We start from the raw sequence: 20,699 nt of genomic DNA on the forward strand, positions 1-20,699 counted from the left end.
TGTGGTGTGTTAAAAGAGTGCAGGACGTGACAGTACCCCCCCCTTAAAGGTGCTAACCCCGGAAGCACCTTAAGAAAAACAACCCCAAACAACAACAAAACAAATACCCTCTACCACGTCCTGACCAAACTAAAATAAAAATTACCCTCATACTGGCCAGGACGTGACAGTGGGTATTTGTTTTGTTGTTGTTTGGGGTTGTTTTTCTTAAGGTGCTTCCGGGGTTAGCACCTTTAAGGGGGGGGGTACTGTCACGTCCTGGCCAGTATAAGGGTTAATTGTCATTTTAGTTTGGTCAGGACGTGGCAGAGGGTATTTGTTTTATGTGGTTCAGGGTGGTGTGTTAGTTAGGAGGGCGTTTGATTTATTATTTCCGGGTTTTGAGTTATGGTCTATGTTGATGTATTTCTATGTGTAGTCTGGTTGATCTGTTTCTATGTTGAGTTAATTGGGGTGGACTTCCAATTGAAGGCAGCTGTGTGGTGTTGCCTTTGATTGGAAGTCCTATATTAGTTGGGTGTGTTTGTCTGTGTATTTGTGGGAGATTGTTTCATGTTTAGCGTGTGTAAGCCTAACAGGACTGTCTGTAAATCGTGAGTTCGTCTTTGTTATTTTTGTATGTTTGTTTTTTGAGTTTATTAAATGTTCAAAAAATGAACTATCACAACCCTGCTGCATTTTGGTAATCTTTTTCCGACGATGATTTCGCTATATCGTCCTCCGACGAAGAAATCCCTGACAGAATCTCCCACCAAACCAGGACCAAGCAGCAGAGGAAGGAGCAGAGGAATTTTGATTTGGACAATCGGGAGAGATGGACATGGGAGCAAGTTATGGCCGGAGAGGGCCCATGGAGAATGGCTGGTAAGGACCGGGAACGTTTCCGAGGATCACGACTGGCGGTGAAGCACGAGAGGCACCCACAATACATTTTTTGGGGGGGGCACACGGGTAGTTTGGCTAGGCCTAGGAAGAGCCGGAAGCCAGCTACCCGTGGTTATATGGAGGAGCGTATGAGGTGGAGAGCGCCATGTTTCGCTGAGGAGCGCACTATCTCACCCATACGCATGCACAGTCCGGTGCGCGTTATTCCAGCCCCTCGCAGGTACCGTGCTAGAGCGGGCATCCAGCCTGGTAGGAGGATGCCTGCGCAGCGCATCTGGTCGCCGGTACGCCTCCGAGGACCAGGCTACCCAACTCCCGCTCTACGCACGGCTACCATCAGGCCCCTGCACAGCCCAGTCCGCCCTGTACAAGCACCCCGCTCGTACAGGGCTACTAGTTCCATCCAGCCAGGACGGGTTGTGCAGGAGGTAAGATCAAGACCGACTGTGCGCCTCCATAGCCCTAGGTTTCCAGCTCCTGTCTCTCGTGCGGACCCGGAAGTACGTCAGCCCAGTCCGACTCGTCCTGTTCCCGCTCCCCGCACTAGCCTGGAGGTGCGTGTTCCCAGTCTGGTATGCCCAGTACCAGCACCACGCACAAGGCATCTAGTGCGTAAACCCAGCCTCGCCAGTCTAAAGTCGCCAGAGCTGCCCGCCAGTCAACAGTCACCAGAGCTGCCTGCCAGTCAAGAGTCGCCAGAACTGCCCGTCAGTCAAGAGTCGCCAGAACTGCCCGTCAGTCAAGAGTCGCCAGAGCCGCCCGTCAGTGAGGAATCGCCAGAGCCGCCCGTCAGTGAAGAGTCGCCAGAGCCACCCACTAGTCAGGAGCTGCCAGAGTGGCCAAACTGCCCGGAGATGTCAGAGTGGCCAGACTGCCCGGAGATGTCAGAGTGGCCAGACTGCCCGGAGATGTCAGAGTGGCCAGACTGCCCAGAGATGTCAGAGTGGCCAGACTGCCCGGAGATGTCAGAGTGGCCAGACTGCCCGGAGATGTCAGAGTGGCCAGACTGCCCGGAGCTGCCAGAGTGGCCAGACTGCCCCGAGCTGCCAAAGTGGCCAGACTGCCCCGAGCTGCCAGACTGCCCCGAGCTGCCAGACTGCCCCGAGCTGCCAGACTGCCCCGAACTGCCAGACTGCCCCGACTGCCCCCCGGCGATGCCAGAGTGGCCCGACTGCCTGGAACGGCCAGAACCGGAGCCACCTCCAGATATAGGTGGGTTGGGGAGGGGGGGTGTAGCACAGTGCCGTCATTGACGGCAGCCACCCTCCCTTCCCTCCCTTTAGTAGGGGGGATTTTTTTTGTTGTTGTTGTTTGGGGTTGTTTTTCTTAAGGTGCTTCCGGGGTTAGCACCTTTAAGGGGGGGGTACTGTCACGTCCTGGCCAGTATAAGGGTTAATTGTCATTTTAGTTTGGTCAGGACGTGGCAGAGGGTATTTGTTTTATGTGGTTCAGGGTGGTGTGTTAGTTAGGAGGGCGTTTGATTTATTATTTCTGGGTTTTGAGTTATGGTCTATGTTGATGTATTTCTATGTGTAGTCTGGTTGATCTGTTTCTATGTTGAGTTAATTGGGGTGGACTTCCAATTGAAGGCAGCTGTGTGGTGTTGCCTTTGATTGGAAGTCCTATATTAGTTGGGTGTGTTTGTCTGTGTATTTGTGGGAGATTGTTTCGTGTTTAGCGTGTGTAAGCCTAACAGGACTGTCTGTAAATCGTGAGTTCGTCTTTGTTATTTTTGTATGTTCGTTTTTTGAGTTTATTAAATGTTCAAAAAATGAACTATCACAACCCTGCTGCATTTTGGTAATCTTTTTCCGACGATAATTTCACTATATCGTCCTCCGACGAAGAAATCCCTGACAGATAATGAGAGCTCGTTAGCAGAAGTGAAATGTTGAAGCTTTCAATGAAGTCGCTTTCACAGGGAGGAGACTTCGGACTTAATGTCATTTAACAGATGGCATATTTGACTCTGTGATATTTAGTTATTTCTATATGTATGATGTGTAGATGGTTGGATATATTTACAGGCTCCAATTGGGTAAGATGCTCTTGTTGTTTTTTGTTGCAGTTTCTGGCAACAGTCAGTGGTGAATGTGAGGTGAGATTTCAGTCTTACAGGCATCATGAGCTTGATGTGTCAGATACAGGGATTCAAAACAAATAGGATTATTGTGCACTTCAACAGTTTATTGAGTCTAAATGGAAGCTAAAGAAACACCAAATACATCCAGTCTTGAGATGAAATGCATTTAAGTGTCAAAAATCATATTTTCATATTTCACTGTGTTTCTGTATGTCATTTTCTTTTTCACTCAACTCAGAATTGCAACTCAGCATCATGATGCAATCAGCAACATGGCTGAACCTGTGTTCACATCCGATGTTGTCTGGGAATTAGGAGGTTGTCATTGCAATGCCAGAGTAGAAAGGAAACAACCTTACAGCTGAACTGAATATATTAGCATCTAACAAAGACCACAGCTTTAACCCAATGATGTCGATGCTTGCTTTAACCCCACTGGACCAAAGCCAAACTGACCCACAGTGGTTGCCAGGGGTAATATGCGTATTATAATGACCAGAGTGGTTGTTATGGGTAATATGTGTTCTAAAATAAGAGAGGTTGCTATGGGTGATTCAGAATTGATGCCTTTGGTGATTGTTGTTCTAGAATGGCCAGAGGTGGAATAGATTCTGTGTGAGGTTTGGGGTGGTAGACTTCTAAGAACTGTTGGTGTCTGTGTTGGCTTGCGGTCATGGTCATGTTGGTCAGGTTTAGGCTGCGGTGGCAAAGCCCACTTGGTTGTCTGTGCGGTCGTAGACGGAGTAGTACTCCCTGAGGAATACATCTCCCAAAATCCACAGGGGCTGTCCGTTCTGGGACGGCAGGTAGGTGGGGATGATCCCCACGAAGCAGTACTGGTACCCACCCTGGTTGTTCTGGATAGAGAGGAGAACACGCATGTTGAGTGCAATACACACACACACACAGATAAACACACATGCACTACTGCCACATGGCTTAGGCATGCACATGGCTTATGGACCAGCTTGAGCCATCTAAAATGGCCTTCATTATCCTAACATCAGTCATAGAGGGTAACACACGGACAGACACACACTAACTCACCTGCTGGATGTATGCAGATGGCGGCAGGGGGAAGTTGACTCCATTGATGGTGAATGTGAGAGTAGGCAGGCTGTTGATCTGGTTACAGTTCACTGTGTACTACATCAACAAACAATTCACAGACATGAGTGACACAAAACATCCCTGTACTGGTTAACTCTGGTCTGCACTGGTTTCCCCATCCTCTACTTTCTGGATTACACTGGTTTATGGTGTCAGTTAGTACTGGTCTGTAATGGTTTATAATGGCTTCCTGCTACCTGTCCATACTGGTCCTGCTGGGCTCCAATGGACTGCATCAGGGTTCCCAAGATCTGTCTGGGTGCAGTCAGCATGGAGGTGCCTGTATCCACGATGGCCTGGCAGCCTTGCCCACACCACCCTGTCTCCTGACCGTTGATCTGGAACCTGGAGATTTACAAGGGTTAGTGTCAGACAGACAAACAAACAAACAGACAGACAGACAGACAGACAGACAGACAGACAGACAGACAGACAGACAGACAGACAGACAGACAGACAGACAGACAGACAGACAGACAGACAGACAGACAGACAGACAGACAGACAGACAGACAGACAGACAGACAGACAGACAGACAGACTAGCATTGACAGCGGCCTTAGACATTTTTCATCCCAGCTTTTGAAGGCTCCTGGTGGTTCTGATGTCAGTGTATGGTTAGGTATGTTTGGTTGGTGTGGTTGATCCTTACCCTTGGATGCCGATCTGCCAGTATGTCTGGGAGGTGACGGGGGTCCAGTAGATCTGACCCTGGTACTTGGTGGTGTCCACTTCTCCAAACGACAGCTCACTGCCCTGCTGACTGTCCCTGCACAGAAAAAGTTTTAAGCCATCAAACAGTTTTACATAGATAGGAGGTTGGCAAGAAGATGGTTCACTCTTCACAGAAGACACTTTTCTTCTCAAAAATCTTAATTCTTATTTCAGTGATTTAGTTTCTGGAGCAGGAGTAATGAATATAACATTGATTATGTACATAAATATGTAAGTACATCATTAAAATATATTACCTGGTCATCTAGAAAACAAACACATTGGTCTGCAGAAGGTTCTGTGATATCTGTGTGTATTTTATATTGAGGTCCGGTAGTAGTACATTATATGTGTGGTAAGTAAGTAGTGGTAGGGGTACAGATGTCAGATCTTAACTTGATCACTTTTTTGTCACTGCTCATTTTCCTGCTGTATCAGGAAATCCAAATGAGCCTTGTAGGTCCCTGAAAAAAGAGCAGTTGTCTTTCTGTCCATGCTGGGGCAGTCGATCAGTGCTTGCTATTTAAATATCAAAATCCTCTCACTGAAACATTAGGTCTGGGTCAAATTACTGCAACATTCAAATGTACAAACATGTATCTGAAATGCAGTCATACACATAAACAACCGTCGTTTGATATAGCTTAATAACAGAAGATAGATATTGGTCTCCACTAGGCTATGAGAAGTTTCAGGTGTATCCTAAGTTCAAAATTGAGTTCAGTCGTGGGGTGTAGTGGGTTAGGGCTTCTGCCTTCTGCGAGCACATATAGACCTACCATTCCAGCCCATACCTTTCTGGCACAAATAACTCAATCACCCCCAATTTACTAGATTTATTTACACATTTTAAATATGGACAGTCCAGGGATATTTTACCCCTGATCTTGATAAGAAATGACCATATCAGACCCGTTTGGATAACATAAATAGGAAACCAATAAAATTGTAACTATAGGCTACACCAACATTAGTGTCATGTCAATTCCCACAGTGGATACTTTATTTCTATTGTATGGAATGCTTGTCAAATAGATACATCACCCTTAGTCTGCTCAAAAAGTACTCTGTTGTTCTTATTACAATACCAACCAGAGGGTGAACATATCTTGAAACACTTTGGTTGCAAGCAGGACTAAGGTAACGCCGATATCGTCTTTTAGGGAGCGGTACTGAAGTATGTGTGAAAAGGTGTGAAAACCGCTACTGTTTGTTTCCCTGGCTGAGTTTATGAGCTGATTTGGGCCATCATCTGATTGACAGATGTAGGCCTGCTGTGGAACAATAAACCTTCCTCCAGTGTGGATGCTTGTCCGCGTTTTATAGTTAGGGTATGTATAATTTGTGAATATAGTTCTGGTCTTTGGTGTGAATTGGAAGCTTGTATTGTGTGCCTTTAATATTTCATTTCTTAAAGCTGTCAAGATGTTTATACATTTGAGCCTATCCAAAGACGATTTAGTTGATTAATTTTACTTCTTGAAAACATTTAAATAAATGCAATTAACTTGAGGGTCTAATGTAGTCTCAGGCTGGTCACTAGATCGCTCAGCACAGGGCGCAAACTCATGAGGTTCGGTATGAGCTGCTTAGACCACTGCACTATGGCAGATCACAATGCTCTAGCGAGCATTAAGAATATTATGTATACTGATGATACATAGGCGTGTCATTTTGTATTATTTTGTTTTAAGCCTTCCCCAAACCATAGCCCTAAACTTAACCACTCAGAATGAATTCCTAAACTGTTAACCTTTGAGTTGTTTCTGGTTTAATCATGTAACCACACAAAATGAATGCGTCAAAAATAGACATTGATCCATGAGTCAAAGGGCAGTGGGCCGAATTTGAACCCATGCCGACTCTGACATATATGTGCCGGGGTCAGTGCCTGTATGCGCTGGACCACACAGGAATTGAAGAAACAATAATTAAACCTGCATATTGCTTGATCTTCAACTGATATTAAAACTATTTATCTAAAACAACTGATTATCCCTAACGTAAATATATCTACCCCCTACGAATATGCTTCCAGCTGCCCACTCGTACAATTCTAAATAATTCTTCAGATATTCAAATCCTCCTTCTGCAGGATTATTTTCCTCTTGCGGTGAAAGGGGTCTAATTAAGATCTGACATCTGTAGTGGTATGCGTGTGGTAAGTAGTGGTAGGGGTATATGTGTGGTAAGTAGTAGTATATATGTGGTAAGTAGCGGAAGTGGCATATGTGTGGTAAGTAGTGGTATATATGTGGTAAGTAGTGGTAGTGGTATATGTGTGGTAAGTAGTGGTAGTGGTATATGTGTGGTAAGTAGTGGTAGTGGTATATGTGTGGTAAGTAGTGGTAGTGGTATATGTGTGGTAAGTAGTGGTAGTGGTATATGTGTGGTAAGTAGTGGAACTGGTATATTTGTGGTAATTAGTGGTAGTAGTATAAGTGTGGTCAGTAGTGGTAGTGGTATAAGTGTGGTCAGTAGTGGTATTGGTATATGTGTGGTAAGTAATGAAAGTGATATATTTGTGGTAAGTAGTGGTTGTTGTATAAGTGTGGTCAGTAGTGGTATATGTGTGGTAAGTAGTGGTAGTGGTATAAGTGTGGTAATTAGTGATAGTGGCATATATGTGGTAAGTTGTGGTATGCATGTGGTAAGTAGTGGTATATGTGTGGTAAATAGTGGTAGTGATATATGTGTGGTAAGTAGTGATAGTGGCATATATGTGGTACGTAGTGATATATGTGTGGTAAGTAGTGATAATGGCATATATGTGGTAATTAGTGGTAGTGGTATATTTGTGATAAGTAGTGGTATATATGTGGTAAGTAGTGGTATATGTGTGGTAAGTAGTGGTAGTGGTATATGTGTGGTAGGTAGTGGTAGTGGTATATGTTTGGTAAGTAGTGCTAGTGGTATATGTGTGGTAAGTAGTGGTAGTGGTATATATGTGGTAAGTAGTGGTAGTGGTATATGTGTGGTAAGTAGTGGTAGTGGTATATGTGTGGTAAGTAGTGGTAGTGGTATATGTGTGATAAGTAGTGGTAGTGGTATATGTGTGGTAAGTAGTGCTAGTGGTATATGTGTGGTAAGTAGTGGTAGTGGTATATGTGTGGTAAGTAGTGGTAGTGGTATATGTGTGGTAAGTAGTGGTAGTGGTATATGTGTGGTAAGTAGTGGTAGTGGTATTTGTGTGGTAAGTAGTGGTAGTGGTATATGTGTGGTAAGTAGTGGTAGTGGTATATGTGTGGTAAGTAGTGGTAGTGGTATATGTGTGGTAAGTAGTGGTAGTGGTATTTGTGTGGTAAGTAGTGGTAGTGGTATATGTGTGGTATGTACTGGTAGTGGTATATTTGTGGTAAGTATTGGTAGTGGTATATGTGTGGTAAGTAGTGGTAGTGGTATATTTGTGGTAAGTGGTGGTATGTATGTGGTATAAGTGATGGTAGGAGTACTGACCTGGTCAGGTAGAATGCAAATATGTTAGCCTGCAGAAGGTTCTGTGACATGATGTTGTCCATGACGGGAGTTTCTTGTCCAGCTGAGATGGAAGGGTAGGAAAGGCCAAGGATACCATCAAACTGGGCCACAGCAAAGGTCTGACCTGGCTCGTCAGTGCTCAGACCAATCTCCTGGTTGTTGAGGATAATACCACCGACCTAAAGAGGTGACAAACAACACACACACTCAGCATCATGGAAACACGTTGGTTTTATTAGAATGGAAGTACATGTACTGTTGTGGCTGTATCTGTTGTGGCTTTTTATTGCATGTAGTGAAGAATAACTGTGGTAGAAGTAGTTAAGTATTTGTAAGGTTGTTATGGTGGAACTCACGTTGACGGTGTCGTATCCGAAGACTCCACTGAGACTGCCAGTTCCGTAGGGCAAGTAGAAAGTTTGCCCATTAGCTGAGTAGGTGGACGACTGCTGGGGGTTGAACTTTGTGTGGGCGTCTGCAGGAGGAAGGGACACAAACAACTTAAAGAGGAAATATACTGTATACAATTGATTTATCTGGGAAGTGTGTAGAAGTGACAATGGACTAAAATATCTCTGATAGTAGTAGTAGTAGTAGTAGTAGTAGTAGTAGTAGTAGTAGTAGTAGTAGTAGTAGTAGTAGTAGATGTGCTGTAGTAGTAGTAGTACAGTAGTAGTAGTAATAGTAGTAGTACAGTTAGTAAAATTTATTGTTGAGGAAGTAGCAGTTCGTTGACACATGTAGTAGGTTGTTGTAATATTAGCTAGCAGTGGCTTTCATTGTCATGAAGCTATCCAGCTGTACTCACTGCAGGCCTGAGTGTTGCAGAGTACAGAGTCAACCCACAGGTTGGCAGAGCCAGTGTCAAACAACACCTGGAAGGACTGGGGGGGAGTACCGATGGTGATGGCTCCATAGTAAGTGGTCTGGAAAACACAACAGGGATAATACAGTTGACAAAAGATAGAGGTGCTGCTAATACATTCAGAAAACAACGCATCAGATCTAGAGTGGTTGGCTTGGTTTAGACTCTACTTCATGGAGTTAGACGTTATTGTGACATGGTTGTTATCTAGTTAGACCTATAATTCACATTTTATACATTAGCCTACATCAGAATTTCATTCTGAAATATGAAAATAGACTACTGTGGACATAGACAGATATAGACAGGACATTGAGTAACATTCTAGATAGACCATAAGCTTGGGTTTAAGAGCATGTACGTACGTCAGCGTAGTTGTTGATGTACATGGTGGTGGAGCCAGCGAACTCGTCAGGAAAGTATTTGAGAGCGGGGTCTTGGTAGGGCAGGCGTTCTCCCTTCTCCATCATTCTCTCACGGATTGACTTATGCTTCACCAGAGGGATCCTAGGGTAACAAGAACACAGATGCACTCAGATATGAAGTCGAACTCTGCAAATGCAAATAGGGGTAGAGAGAGCGACAAGGAGTTATCATTGACTATGAGAGATGAGAAAAGAAAATTGTGTTTTAGGGAGAATTTAATGAAAAAGAGCAACTGGAGGGAAAATGTGACAAAGAAATAAAGTGAGTACTAACCTGTGGATTCCCTCAGCGAGCACAGCACATACCAGCACAATAACGAGACACTTCATGGTCACTCCTGAAATCACAACCAGTGGTAGATACACCTTAGCTTGGGTCAGGACTGATCTTATATACTGTACCAAACATACATATGTGCACACATGAATGCAAGCGGGTGTGATATGGGTACGCGTGAGTGTGTGTGTACACATCCCTTATCAGACTTAAGTAGGTGACTATCAGCTCCTTTTTCCCCTGACTCCACATTCTCTATTCAGTGTGCAGGCAAGCCCCTACTCCCCTGTACCGATAGCAGCGCTAACCAAAACAGTACTATTAGTTTACTGAACCTTTATAAGGGAGATGACCAGATTAGATAAGGTACAGGGCTCTAATTTAACAAACCAAACGTGATGGTAAATCTTTTTGCTTACGTTATGGGTTCAGCGGTGTCAAAATGATTTTTTTCACAAATAATTTTTGCTGTGCTTCAAGATATTCAAATGAGCCTCATGAGTCCCTGAAAATCAGCAGTTCTCTTTCTTTCAAAAGGGGGTAGTTTAGTCATTGGGGTCAAGGCTTGCAATAAAAATTATGTTCTCTTTCGCTCCCTCAAACGCTATGCCTAGGTCCTATTACTGCAACATTCAAATGTACAAAAATATATTATTTTCCTGGCACCATTCTCCCAGGGCCCTCACCTCCTCCCTGCAGGCTGTCTCATCATTGTTGGTAATCAAGCCTACTACTTTTGTGTTATCTGCAAACTTGATGATTGAGTTGGAGGCAAGCGTGGCCACGCAGTCATAGGTGAACAGGGATTACAAGAGGGGGCTGAGAATGCACCCTTGTGGGGTCCCTGTGTTGAGGATCAGCGAAGTGGAGGTGTTGTTTCCTAACTTCACCACCTGTGGGCGGCCCATCAGGAAGTCCAGGACCTAGTTGCACAGGGCGGGGTTCAAACCCAGGGCCCTGAGCTTAATGATGAGCTTGGAGGGTACTATGGTGTTGAAGGCTGAGCTATAGTTAATGAAAAGCATTCTTACATAGGTTCCTCTTGTCCAGATGGGATAGGGTAGTGTGCAGTGTGATGGCGATTGCATCATCTGTAGATCTATTGGGGCGGTAAGCAAATTGAAGTGGGTCTATGGTGTCAGGTAAGATGGAGATGATATGATCCTTAACTGGTCTCTCAAAGCACTTCATGATGACAAGTGAGTTTTACAGGGCGATAGTAATTTAATTCAGTTACCTTTGCTTTCTTGGGAACAGGAGCAATGGTGGACATCTTGAAACAAGTGTGGACAGCGGACTGGGATAGGGAGAGATTATATATGTCCATATACACTCCATCCAGCTGGTCTGCGCATGATCTGAGGACACTGCTAGGGATGCCATCTGGGCCAGCAGCCTTGTGAGGGTTAAAACGCTTAAGTGTCTACTAACGTTGGTCACTGGGAAGGAGAGCCCACAGTCCTTGGTAGCAGGCCGCGTTGGTGGCACTGTGTTATCCTCGAAGTGGGCAAAGAAGGTGTTTAGCTGGTCCGGATGCAAGATGTCGGTGTCTGTGACGTGGCTGGTTTTCCCTTTGTAGTCCTTGATTGTCTGTTGACCCTGCCACATACTTCTCATGTCTGAGCCGTTGAATTGGGACTCCACTTTGTCTCTGTACTGACGTTAGGCGGGGAAGGTTCTTGTAGGCATTTTGAAAAGTTGAGTAGCAGTGATCCAATGTTTTCCCAGCGGGAGTACTACAGTCAATGTGTTGATAGAACTTCAGTAGCGTTTTCCTCAGATTTACTTTGTTAAAATCCCAAGCTACAATAAATGTGGCCTCAGGTATGTGGTTTCCAGTTTGCATATGGTCCAGTGTAGTTCTTTGAGGGCCGTCGTGGTATCGGCTTGAGGGTGAATATACATGGCTGTCACTATAACCGAAGAGAATTCTCTTAGGAGGTAATACGGTCGGCTGTCAGAAACCATCTTTAACGTGTAGGAGGGGTGAAGTCAGGCGCAGGAGACAGAACTACGTGAAACACACGTTTAATGAAATGAGTCCAAAAATCCAAGGCAGGGTACCAAACTAAAAAAAATAGGAATAAAATCCAAAATGAGCTGGGACGCAGCCCAGCAGACCCTCATGCCTAAAATACAGCACAGTGGAGCATAATCAAATCCCCAACCTACGTAGGACGAAACAAAATTAATCCCGCATAACCCCAAACCAAAAACAGACAGACTGAATAACCCCACTAATGACCTAACCCAAAACAGGTGCTAACCTAAACAGACATCACCAAACGAAACAGAAAAGGGGATCGGTGGCAACTAGTAGGCCGGCGCCCGCCGCCCGAACGGGGAGAGGCGCCACCTTCTGTGGACGTTGTGACATCGGCATTTGATTGTGAGGTATTATAGGTTGGGTGAACGAAAGGACTTGAGTATGTATGTATGTATGTTATCACAATTTTATTTTTTTTTAAATTTTATTTCACCTTTATTTAACCAGGTAGGCAAGTTGAGAATAAGTTCTCATTTACAATTGCGACCTGGCCAAGATAAAGCAAAGCAGTTCGACAACACTTTACACATGGAGTAAAACAACATACAATCAATGATATAGTAGACAAAAATAAGACTATATACAATGTGAGCAAAGGATGTGAGATAAGGGAGGTAAAGGCAAAAAAGGCCATGGTGGCAAAGTAAATAAAGTATAGCAAGTAAAACACTGGAATTGTAGATTTGTAATTTGAAGAAAGTTCAAAGTTCAAATATTGCAAAGGAGCAAAATAATAAATAAAATAAATAAATACAGTAGGGGAAGAGGTAGTAGTTTGGGCTAAATTATAGATGGGCTATGTACAGCTGCAGTGATCTGGGAGCTGCTCTGATAGCTGGTGCTTAAAGCTAGTGAGGGAGATAAGTGTTTCCAGTTTCAGAGATTTTTGTAGTTCGTTCCAGTCATTGGCAGCAGAGAACTGGAAGGAGAGACGACCAAAGGAGGAGTTGGCTTTAGGGGTGACCAGAGAGATATACCTGCTGGAGCGCGTGCTACAGGTGGGTGCTGCTATGGTGACCAGTGAGCGGAGATAAGGGGGGCTTTACCTAGCAGGGTCTTGTAGATGACCTGGAGCCAATGTGTTTGGCGACGATAACACCATGAGTAGTTAATCATGAAACATACACCCCCGCATTTCTTCTTTCCGGAGAGTTCTTTATTCCTGGATGGTGTGCACGCCTCCTGAGTAGGACTAGAAGTCCACTCTGAATACTTTTTCTCCACCGGTGGTGTTTTGGAGCAGCCTCAAACAGCTCAAATAAGCAAAGAGAAATGACAGTCAATCATTACTTTAAGACATGAAGGTCAGTCAATCCCCAAAATTTTAAGAACTTTCACATTTTCTTGAAGTGTAGTTGCAAAAAAGTGCTATGATGAAACTGGTTCTCATGAGGACCGCCACAGGAAAGGAAGACCCAGAGTTACCTCTGCTGCAGAGGATAAGGTCATTAGAGTTAACTGCACCTCCAGATTGCGGCCCCAAAAATTGCTTCACAGAGTTCAAGTAACAGAAACATCTCAACATCAACTGTTCGGAGGAGACTGCATGAATCAGGCCTTCATGGTCGAATTGCTGCAAAGAAGCCACTACTAAAGGACACCGATAAGAGGAATAGACTTGCTTGGGCCAAGAAACACGAGCAATGGACATTAGACAGGTGGAAATGTGTCCTTTGGTCTGTTGAAATTTTTGGTTCCAACCACCGTGTCTGTGTGAGATGCAGAGTAGGTGAACGGTTGATCTCTGTATGTGTGGTACCCACCGTGAAGCATGGAGGAGGAGGTGTGATGTATGGGGGTGCTTTGCTGGTGACACTGTCAGTGATTTATTTACAATTCAAGGCACACTTAAACAGCATGGCTTCCACAGTATTTTGCAGCGATACGCCATCCCATCTGCTTTGCACTTAGTGGGACTATCATATGTTTTTCTACAGGACAATGACCCAAAACACACCTCCTGACACGCCTGCTCCCTCTCTTCCCCCCTGGCACTCGAGGGCGCCAGGCTCCCCAGCATTGCGCACTTCTGCCATCATCATTACGCACACCTGCCGTCCCCCCGTCACGCGCATTAGTGATTATTGGACTCACCTGGACTCAATCACCTCTGTCCTTAACTTCCCTATATCTGTCTGGTTCCCCGCTCTGTTCACTGCTTCTGTATTGATTGTCTTATGTCCTTGTATACCCGTGTGCTGACGTTATTCCTGTCTTGTTTCATGTCTGTTCCTGAATAAATGTTTAGCTCCCCGCACCTGCTTCTCATCCCCGGCATAGGGTTTTACACCTCCAGGCTGTGTAAGTGCTATTTGACCAAGGAGAGTGATGGAGTGCTGCATCAGATGACCTGGCCTCCACAATCACCCAACCTCAACCCAATTGAGATGGTTTGGGATGAGTTGGACCGCAATGTGAAGAAAAAGCAGCCAACAAGTGCTCAGTATATGTGGGAACTCCTTCAAGACTGTTGGAAAACATTCCTCATGAAGCTGGTTGAGAGAATGCCAAGAGTGTGCATAGCTGTCATCAATGCAAAGGGGGGCTACTTTGAAGAATTTAAAATCTAAAATATATTTTGGTTGAAAACTTTTTTGGTTACTACATGATTCTGTATGTGTTATTTCATAGTTTTGATGTCTTCACTATTATTCTAAGTTGTAGAAAATAGTAAAAATAAAGAAATTAGTTGGTGTGTCCACACTTTTGACTGGTACTGTATATGTCTATTGTGGTGGCGTTGGTTTGATTCTAGCCCACGCCCTTCTGGCACAAGTAACTCAATCCCCACGATTGAGTTGGTTTAGTTACACATTTCAAATATGGACAGTCTAGGATATTGTACCCCTGATGTTGATAATAAATGACCACACGAGACACTTTTGGATACTATAAATAGGAAACAAATAAAATAATAACAGTAGGCTACACCAACATTGTCACGGTTATCGTCGGTGAAGGAGGACCAAAATGCAGCAGGACTGTGTTTGTTCATTTTGAACATTTATTAAATCAAAAACGAACACAAAAACAACAAACAAGAGAACGAACGATCCACTGACAGTCTGGCAAGGCACAAGGCTAAACACAGAACCATTTCCAACAAACACACAGACAAACACACCCAACTAATATAGGACTTCCAATCAAAGGCAACACCACACAGCTGCCTTCAATTGGAAGTCCACCCCAATTAACTCCACATAGAAACACACTTACTAGACAACACATAGAAATACATAAACATAGACCATAAACCAAAAACCCGGAAATATTAAATCAAACACCCTTTTTCCAAAACACCACCCCGGACCACATAAAATAAATACCCTCTGCCACGTCCTGACCAAACTACAATAACAATTAACCCTTATACTGGCCAGGACATGACAAACATTAGTTTCCATTCATACAAAGGGTCGGGAAATTGCCACAGGAGATTTGCCGTGGTAAACCAGGAAAGATGGTTTTGTTGAGCTGAGACACTTTTCTTTGATGTGTAAATGATCAGATATTTTGTTTACATCATATTTGCACTTCTTCAGAAATAGCAGAAGATATTCCATTGCATTCGAGCCATGTCCGTTCTCAACATAAACTCATGGACAGTGAATCTTTCTAATAAGTTTGGTTTTTAATCAAATTAAATAATATAACAATCAATCTGTTTTTAAAACAGCAATGTTTCTTCATAGCATTTGGTCAAAAACACGATATCATGAATCGAATGTCTTGTTCTATGAGCATAAGGCAATGTGTACACATGTAGGACTAAGGGCCCTTCGACCTGAGGCATGGATGTTTTTCCTATCCATTGAACACAGTTTATTATATAGTATACAGTAACCCTACAATAGGCCTAGTTATAACAAACATGTAGCCAATCTAGTTTTTGTTATTGACTTTAACATGGAAATATTTGTCTACAAACATTGCATTCACATTTCTTAAATGCACTGCATATTCGAGCCAAGAACAATTGGACAATGCCCAAACGTTAAACTCTATTATAGTAATATTAGCCTACCATCACCATGTATATGGCCTGTTAGTGACCTTGCCATTTGAAAGGTAAACAAACCGGTCAATAGCCGAGGCTACCAAGGGCAGCGATCAGAAAAATGATGTCCAATATAAAGAAAAAACATGTTGCTCATTATATTTGAATAAGACATTGGTTATAGGCTACTGATTAGGCTACTGATTAGGCTACTGATTAGGCTACTGTGCGCCTCCTCTAGCAAAATCGATGCCATAACCAACTGCGTTATTCCCAAGACCAGCAACCAGTGAGTATTAAATATCACCAGTATCACTGCTGGAAATGGGCACTTTGGCACACATTTTTAAAGACACACCTACAATATTTCCACCCCTCCCAACGCAGCACAAGCGAGTTGATATAAGACAGGTAAATTACTGGCGCCAGGGTTACAAAACAGCAGAGCGCTGGCTTTTACAAGTCGAAATTGCCTAAGAGCGTGTGTTTGACACTAGCGCCACCTTAACACCTGCCAAAAATAGAGTCCACAGTGTTATTACTAATGGTATGTAGAAATACGATGTGATCTGATGTTTAGTCAACATGCGTGAAATACTGTATACTGTTAGGTTTTTATTACACTTTATAGGTGACTTTCAGGCAGACATCACACCACAATTGTACTACAATTCAGGAGCCATCAACTAAATAAACATTTCAAAAGATGTAGCAACATTTTGGTGTGTGAAAGATGAGAGGTAGAGAGAGAGAAATTATGAAGTAAGAGAGAGATGAAAGATAGAGGAGATAAAGAGTTTATACCTGTCTCTTTCAATTAAAAGTAAATGTATTTGCAGTGGTGTAAAGTACTTACCGTAAATTCCGGACTATAAGCCGCAGCTTTTTTCCCAGGCTTTGAACCTCGCGGCTTAAACAATGACGCGGCTAATATATGGATTTTTCCTGCTTTCAATTTTTTTTTCTCCATAAAAACACATTGTGACGTGCTCAGTTTTTTGGCGGCATGAAGCTTTCATTAGACCAATGAAATTGCCGAACGGGTTAAGGTCAAACAACTTTTTTGTTTACTGTTTAGATTAAATTGAGCACTCTCAAACTTCCCATCATTCTGATTACGGTAGTCATTTTGTCACCCTCATCATGGCAAAGACACAGAGAAATGCATATGATGCAGCTTTCAAGTTGAAGGCGATTGATCTGGCTGTTGGATAAGGAAATAGAGCTGCTGCACGGGAGCTTGGTCTTAATGAGTCGATGATAAGACGTTGGAAACAGCAGCGTGAGGAATTGACTCAGTGCAAAAAGACAACTAAAGTTTACTGCAAATTTTTAATTTTTTGTTACAAGCCATGTTTCGTTAAAGCCTATTTATTTTTGTTACAAGCCGTGTTTCGTTAAAGCCTGTGTAAAGTTAATTTGTTTCAATGTACCGGTAGGCACCTGCGGCTTATTTATGTTCAAAATAATATATTTTTTTAAATTCAGTGGGTGCGGCTTATATTCAGGTGCCCTTAATAGTCCGGAAATTACGGTAAGTAAAAATACTTTAAGGTACTACTTAAGTAGTTTTTTGAGGTATCTGTACTTTACTTGACTCTTTATAGTTTTGATTACTTTTACTTTTACTTCACTACATTCCTAAAGAGTGGAGATGTCCCTTGTTTTGGCTGTGTCATTGGAAATCCCCTAGCTACTGCATAATAAGCACTTAGTGTTGTTAGGTTCTTATTTTACAGATCTAAATAACTCACAGACACTAGAGAAGCTTTAACCAAGTTTAATCCTTCCCAAAGGTTCTGTACAGCTGTATTCAGACAGCAAAACATTTCTCTCCATCACAGTTATATACATCCTAATTAAGACAGGCCATCTCTCCAATCCTTACATCTTATTGTTCAACAGAAAGAGGTTAACAGGATACCAAACCCTTATTACTCCCTTAAGGGACTCTGTCCACACCTCCTGACCTCAACCCTCACCTCCTGACCTCAATCCCTCCTTCAACTAATCCACAGATATCCATCTGTCTTCCATAAATCAACACGTCACTCTCCTCTCCTCCATCAATCACATTCTAAAGCCTTCTAGCTTTCTACAGAGAACCCTTAACTTCTGACATAAAACCCATTCTCTTCCACTCCTTATCATTTAGTTAATATCTCAATGTTCAACGTTTAACCGTTTCCAACAGTGTTAATCAGTAATACAGATATAAAGCACAATACACTGAGATATGAACACCTCTCCAAGGTCATGAATAACAATGTGCTGGAAAATACTTCTCCAGATATTTACCAAGTTGTCTATTTTAATATTAACATAATTGGAGATAGTTTCTACACACACTGATACAGAAACAACAGTCCTGTAAAGAGCGCTCACAAAGGCCTGAATAGTTTATTTTCACACAGCACTTCATATTTGATGACATACCAAATTCTGTCCTGCTGGTCAGGAGCTGTGTGTGTGTGTGTGGTGTGTGTGTGTGTGTGTGTGTGTGTGTGTGTGTGTGTGTGTGTGTGTGTGTGTGTGTGTGTGTGTGTGTGTGTGTGTGTGTGTGTGTGTGTGTGTGTGTGTGTGTGTGTGTGTGTGTGAACTAGTCATGATTGTTGATTTAGCACTGATTTTATTACTGATTGAGCTTTGATAAGGTATGCAGTTCTGCCCTGATTTAGACAGTTATCTAGCTTCACATTTCTACCCCCGATGTATTTTCTGACCTACCCTGCTTCGCAGTGGCTCTGTATACATCTGTACTAGGCCCTGTCTGGACTGTCCTGTCCTCACTAGAAAACCTGCAATGCAGCATTTCCCTCTGAGCCTCACAGTCTCTTACTAATGGAGTAGAGGGCTGAGTAGAGAGCTGAGCCTCTGTTGGAACTAATGGACCACAGATATACAGATGTTTTATAGAAACTAAGAAAACAGGATGATGAAGTCATTTAAGCACTGTTATGTCTGTAAACTGGGGACCTGAAAAAATAGAGAATAGTGCTGAACTCCTCTGTCTGCTTAGAGAGCAAAGCAAAAGATGGAGGGTGTGTGAGTTCTTGTGTCTTGTGTGGTGAATGAGGCACAGACCCAGACAGACAGTGACAGACAGACAGTGACAGGCCATATCTCAGAGCAGGCTTCCCCAGGGTCGGAGCAATCTGTGTGGACATGAGTCAGAGAGATGCTCCCCTTTGAAGGGAGGAGCGGTCAGGTACATGAGGACTGGGGGTGAAATCCCAAACTGGTGTGTGTGTCACAAATGTGTGTGTGTCTCTGCTATCTCTGCTCCTGATAATCAGTTTAAGCCAGTTTATGATGGTGGGTGTGGTGTGTCTACTATCTGTGTGTACTTTTAACGTTCTCCCTCCTTTTCTTCCAGGCCTTCCCATGACATTAGTCTTGAGGAGTTTGATGATGAGGATCTGTCTGAAATCACAGACGACTGTGGAATAGGACTCAACTATGACTCTGATCCCTATGAAAAGGTATGACACAAACACACACGCATACATACACATGCAAGAATGCACACAGACAAACGCACAGGCACACGCACACCAATGTAATGTAGTGAAACAGCAGGTCTGTAATTAAAATAACTTTTCTGGTGGCTATTCTGCACTCATCATTAAATAGATTAACTTGCAGATGGCTACAAACTACTGCTGCAAACTACTAAAATATCCTCATATAGAATAAAACATGGCATGGCTTGCTGTTTGGGGTTTTAGGCTGGGTTTCCGTACAGCACTTTGTGACAACGGCTGATGTAAAAAGGGCTTTATAAATACATTTGATTGATTGATGTCTTCCTACACATTTGAAGCTAAGCAACTTGTATGTCAAACTGTTTGGGTTTCTTTGTGCGGCTGTGTCAACACGTGGTGCTCATGGCTCATGGCTTTTATTAAAAGTTGCTAATGGTGTCTGCCGTTCCCCTTAGGTAGTTAATAACAAGTAGAGAGAGAGGGTGAGCTAGAGAAAGATCGAAAATGAGAGAGAGAGAGAGAGAGAGTGAGAGAGAGAGAGAGAGAGAGAGTGATAGACTGCCAATTTCTGTGTTGCTCTGCTTATCTCTTATATAAGTGACAGTGTAACTAGCTGTTAATACCTGTGTGACCAGTGCTGCCGTCATTACATTAGTGACCTTATAGATGCACTAAGCACAGCCCTGCTCTTTCATTTCCATCCTATCAACATCAGCTCCAACATCAGAGCAGAATATGAATGGAACTGTGCTGTAATGTACAACTCAGATCCCCTCTTAGAGACCGAGATCTGGTAGGAATAATCCAGTCCTGTAGTACTGGAGAAGCACTGGGTCTGTTTCCTCTCTTTCATATCTCCCCCTCTCTCTGCCCCGTTCTCTCCATCTTTGTCTCCCCCTCTCTCTCTCTTCCTTCCCCCTCTCTCTCCCCCGTTCTCTCCGTCTTTGTCTCCCCCTCTCTCTCCCGAGGGATGTGAATGTTTTATTTGTGTGGCTCTGAGCCATGGCTGCAGCACAGGGTGAATGATCCAGTGCAGTTTGCTGCTATGCAGAGACAACCTTCTTCCTCCCTCATCATTCCCTTCTACCTCTCCTCCCCTCTCTCCCTTGTCTGCCCATTCCTTCCTCCGTGCTATGCAGAGATCCGCTCAGAGAAAACCTCCCTTCCTCCTACCTCGAAACCCCCTCCTCTCTATCTTATTCCCCTCCCTCCTTTTTCCTCCCTCGAATCCCCACTGTATGTGTAGGGATACAGGGATTAGAGAGAGAGAGAGAGAGAGAGAGAGAGAGAGAGAGAGAGAGAGAGAGAGAGAGAGAGAGAGAGAGAGAGAG

The 20,699-nt window shown here is 43.5% G+C and overlaps 2 protein-coding genes across 3 annotated transcripts in view; one reads left to right on the forward strand and one right to left on the reverse strand.

Annotated features, from left to right (window-relative positions):
• The window catches only part of mapk8ip2 (mitogen-activated protein kinase 8 interacting protein 2), a 154,842-nt gene that overhangs the window by 64,571 nt on the left and 69,572 nt on the right, over nt 1–20,699 (forward strand). For both annotated transcript variants that reach the window (XM_082957267.1, XM_082957268.1), the window contains exon 2: nt 19,260–19,365. In XM_082957267.1, coding sequence (XP_082813393.1) covers nt 19,260–19,365 — 106 coding nt within the window. The remainder of the gene's footprint in view (nt 1–19,259; nt 19,366–20,699) is intronic.
• On the reverse strand, nt 3,052–9,969 carry LOC106561235 (gastricsin). Its single transcript, XM_014124957.3, has 9 exons — nt 9,834–9,969; nt 9,500–9,641; nt 9,078–9,195; nt 8,626–8,744; nt 8,249–8,448; nt 4,731–4,847; nt 4,276–4,423; nt 4,016–4,114; nt 3,052–3,825 (listed from the first exon to the last, which is right to left on the reverse strand). Exons 1-9 carry the CDS (start codon nt 9,887–9,889, stop codon nt 3,661–3,663), a joined length of 1,164 nt encoding a protein of 387 aa, XP_013980432.2. The 5' UTR covers nt 9,890–9,969; the 3' UTR covers nt 3,052–3,660.

Source organism: Salmo salar, chromosome 10 (assembly GCF_965601325.2).
Source record: "Salmo salar chromosome 10, fSalSal1, whole genome shotgun sequence".
NCBI classification, from domain to species: Eukaryota; Metazoa; Chordata; class Actinopteri; order Salmoniformes; family Salmonidae; genus Salmo; species Salmo salar.

What these genes read in the sequence shown, in the direction of transcription:
- LOC106561235 (XM_014124957.3), bottom strand. Translation starts at nt 9,889, where the DNA reads ATGAAGTGTCTCGTTATTGTGCTGGTATGTGCTGTGCTCGCTGAGGGA. An exon ending in ACATCAACAACTACGCTGAC is followed by an intron (nt 9,196 to 9,499) that starts GTACGTACATGC and finishes TGTGTTTTCCAG; the next exon opens with ACCACTTACTATGGAGCCAT. An exon ending in TCGGATACGACACCGTCAAC is followed by an intron (nt 8,449 to 8,625) that starts GTGAGTTCCACC and finishes TCACCTCTTTAG; the next exon opens with GTCGGTGGTATTATCCTCAA.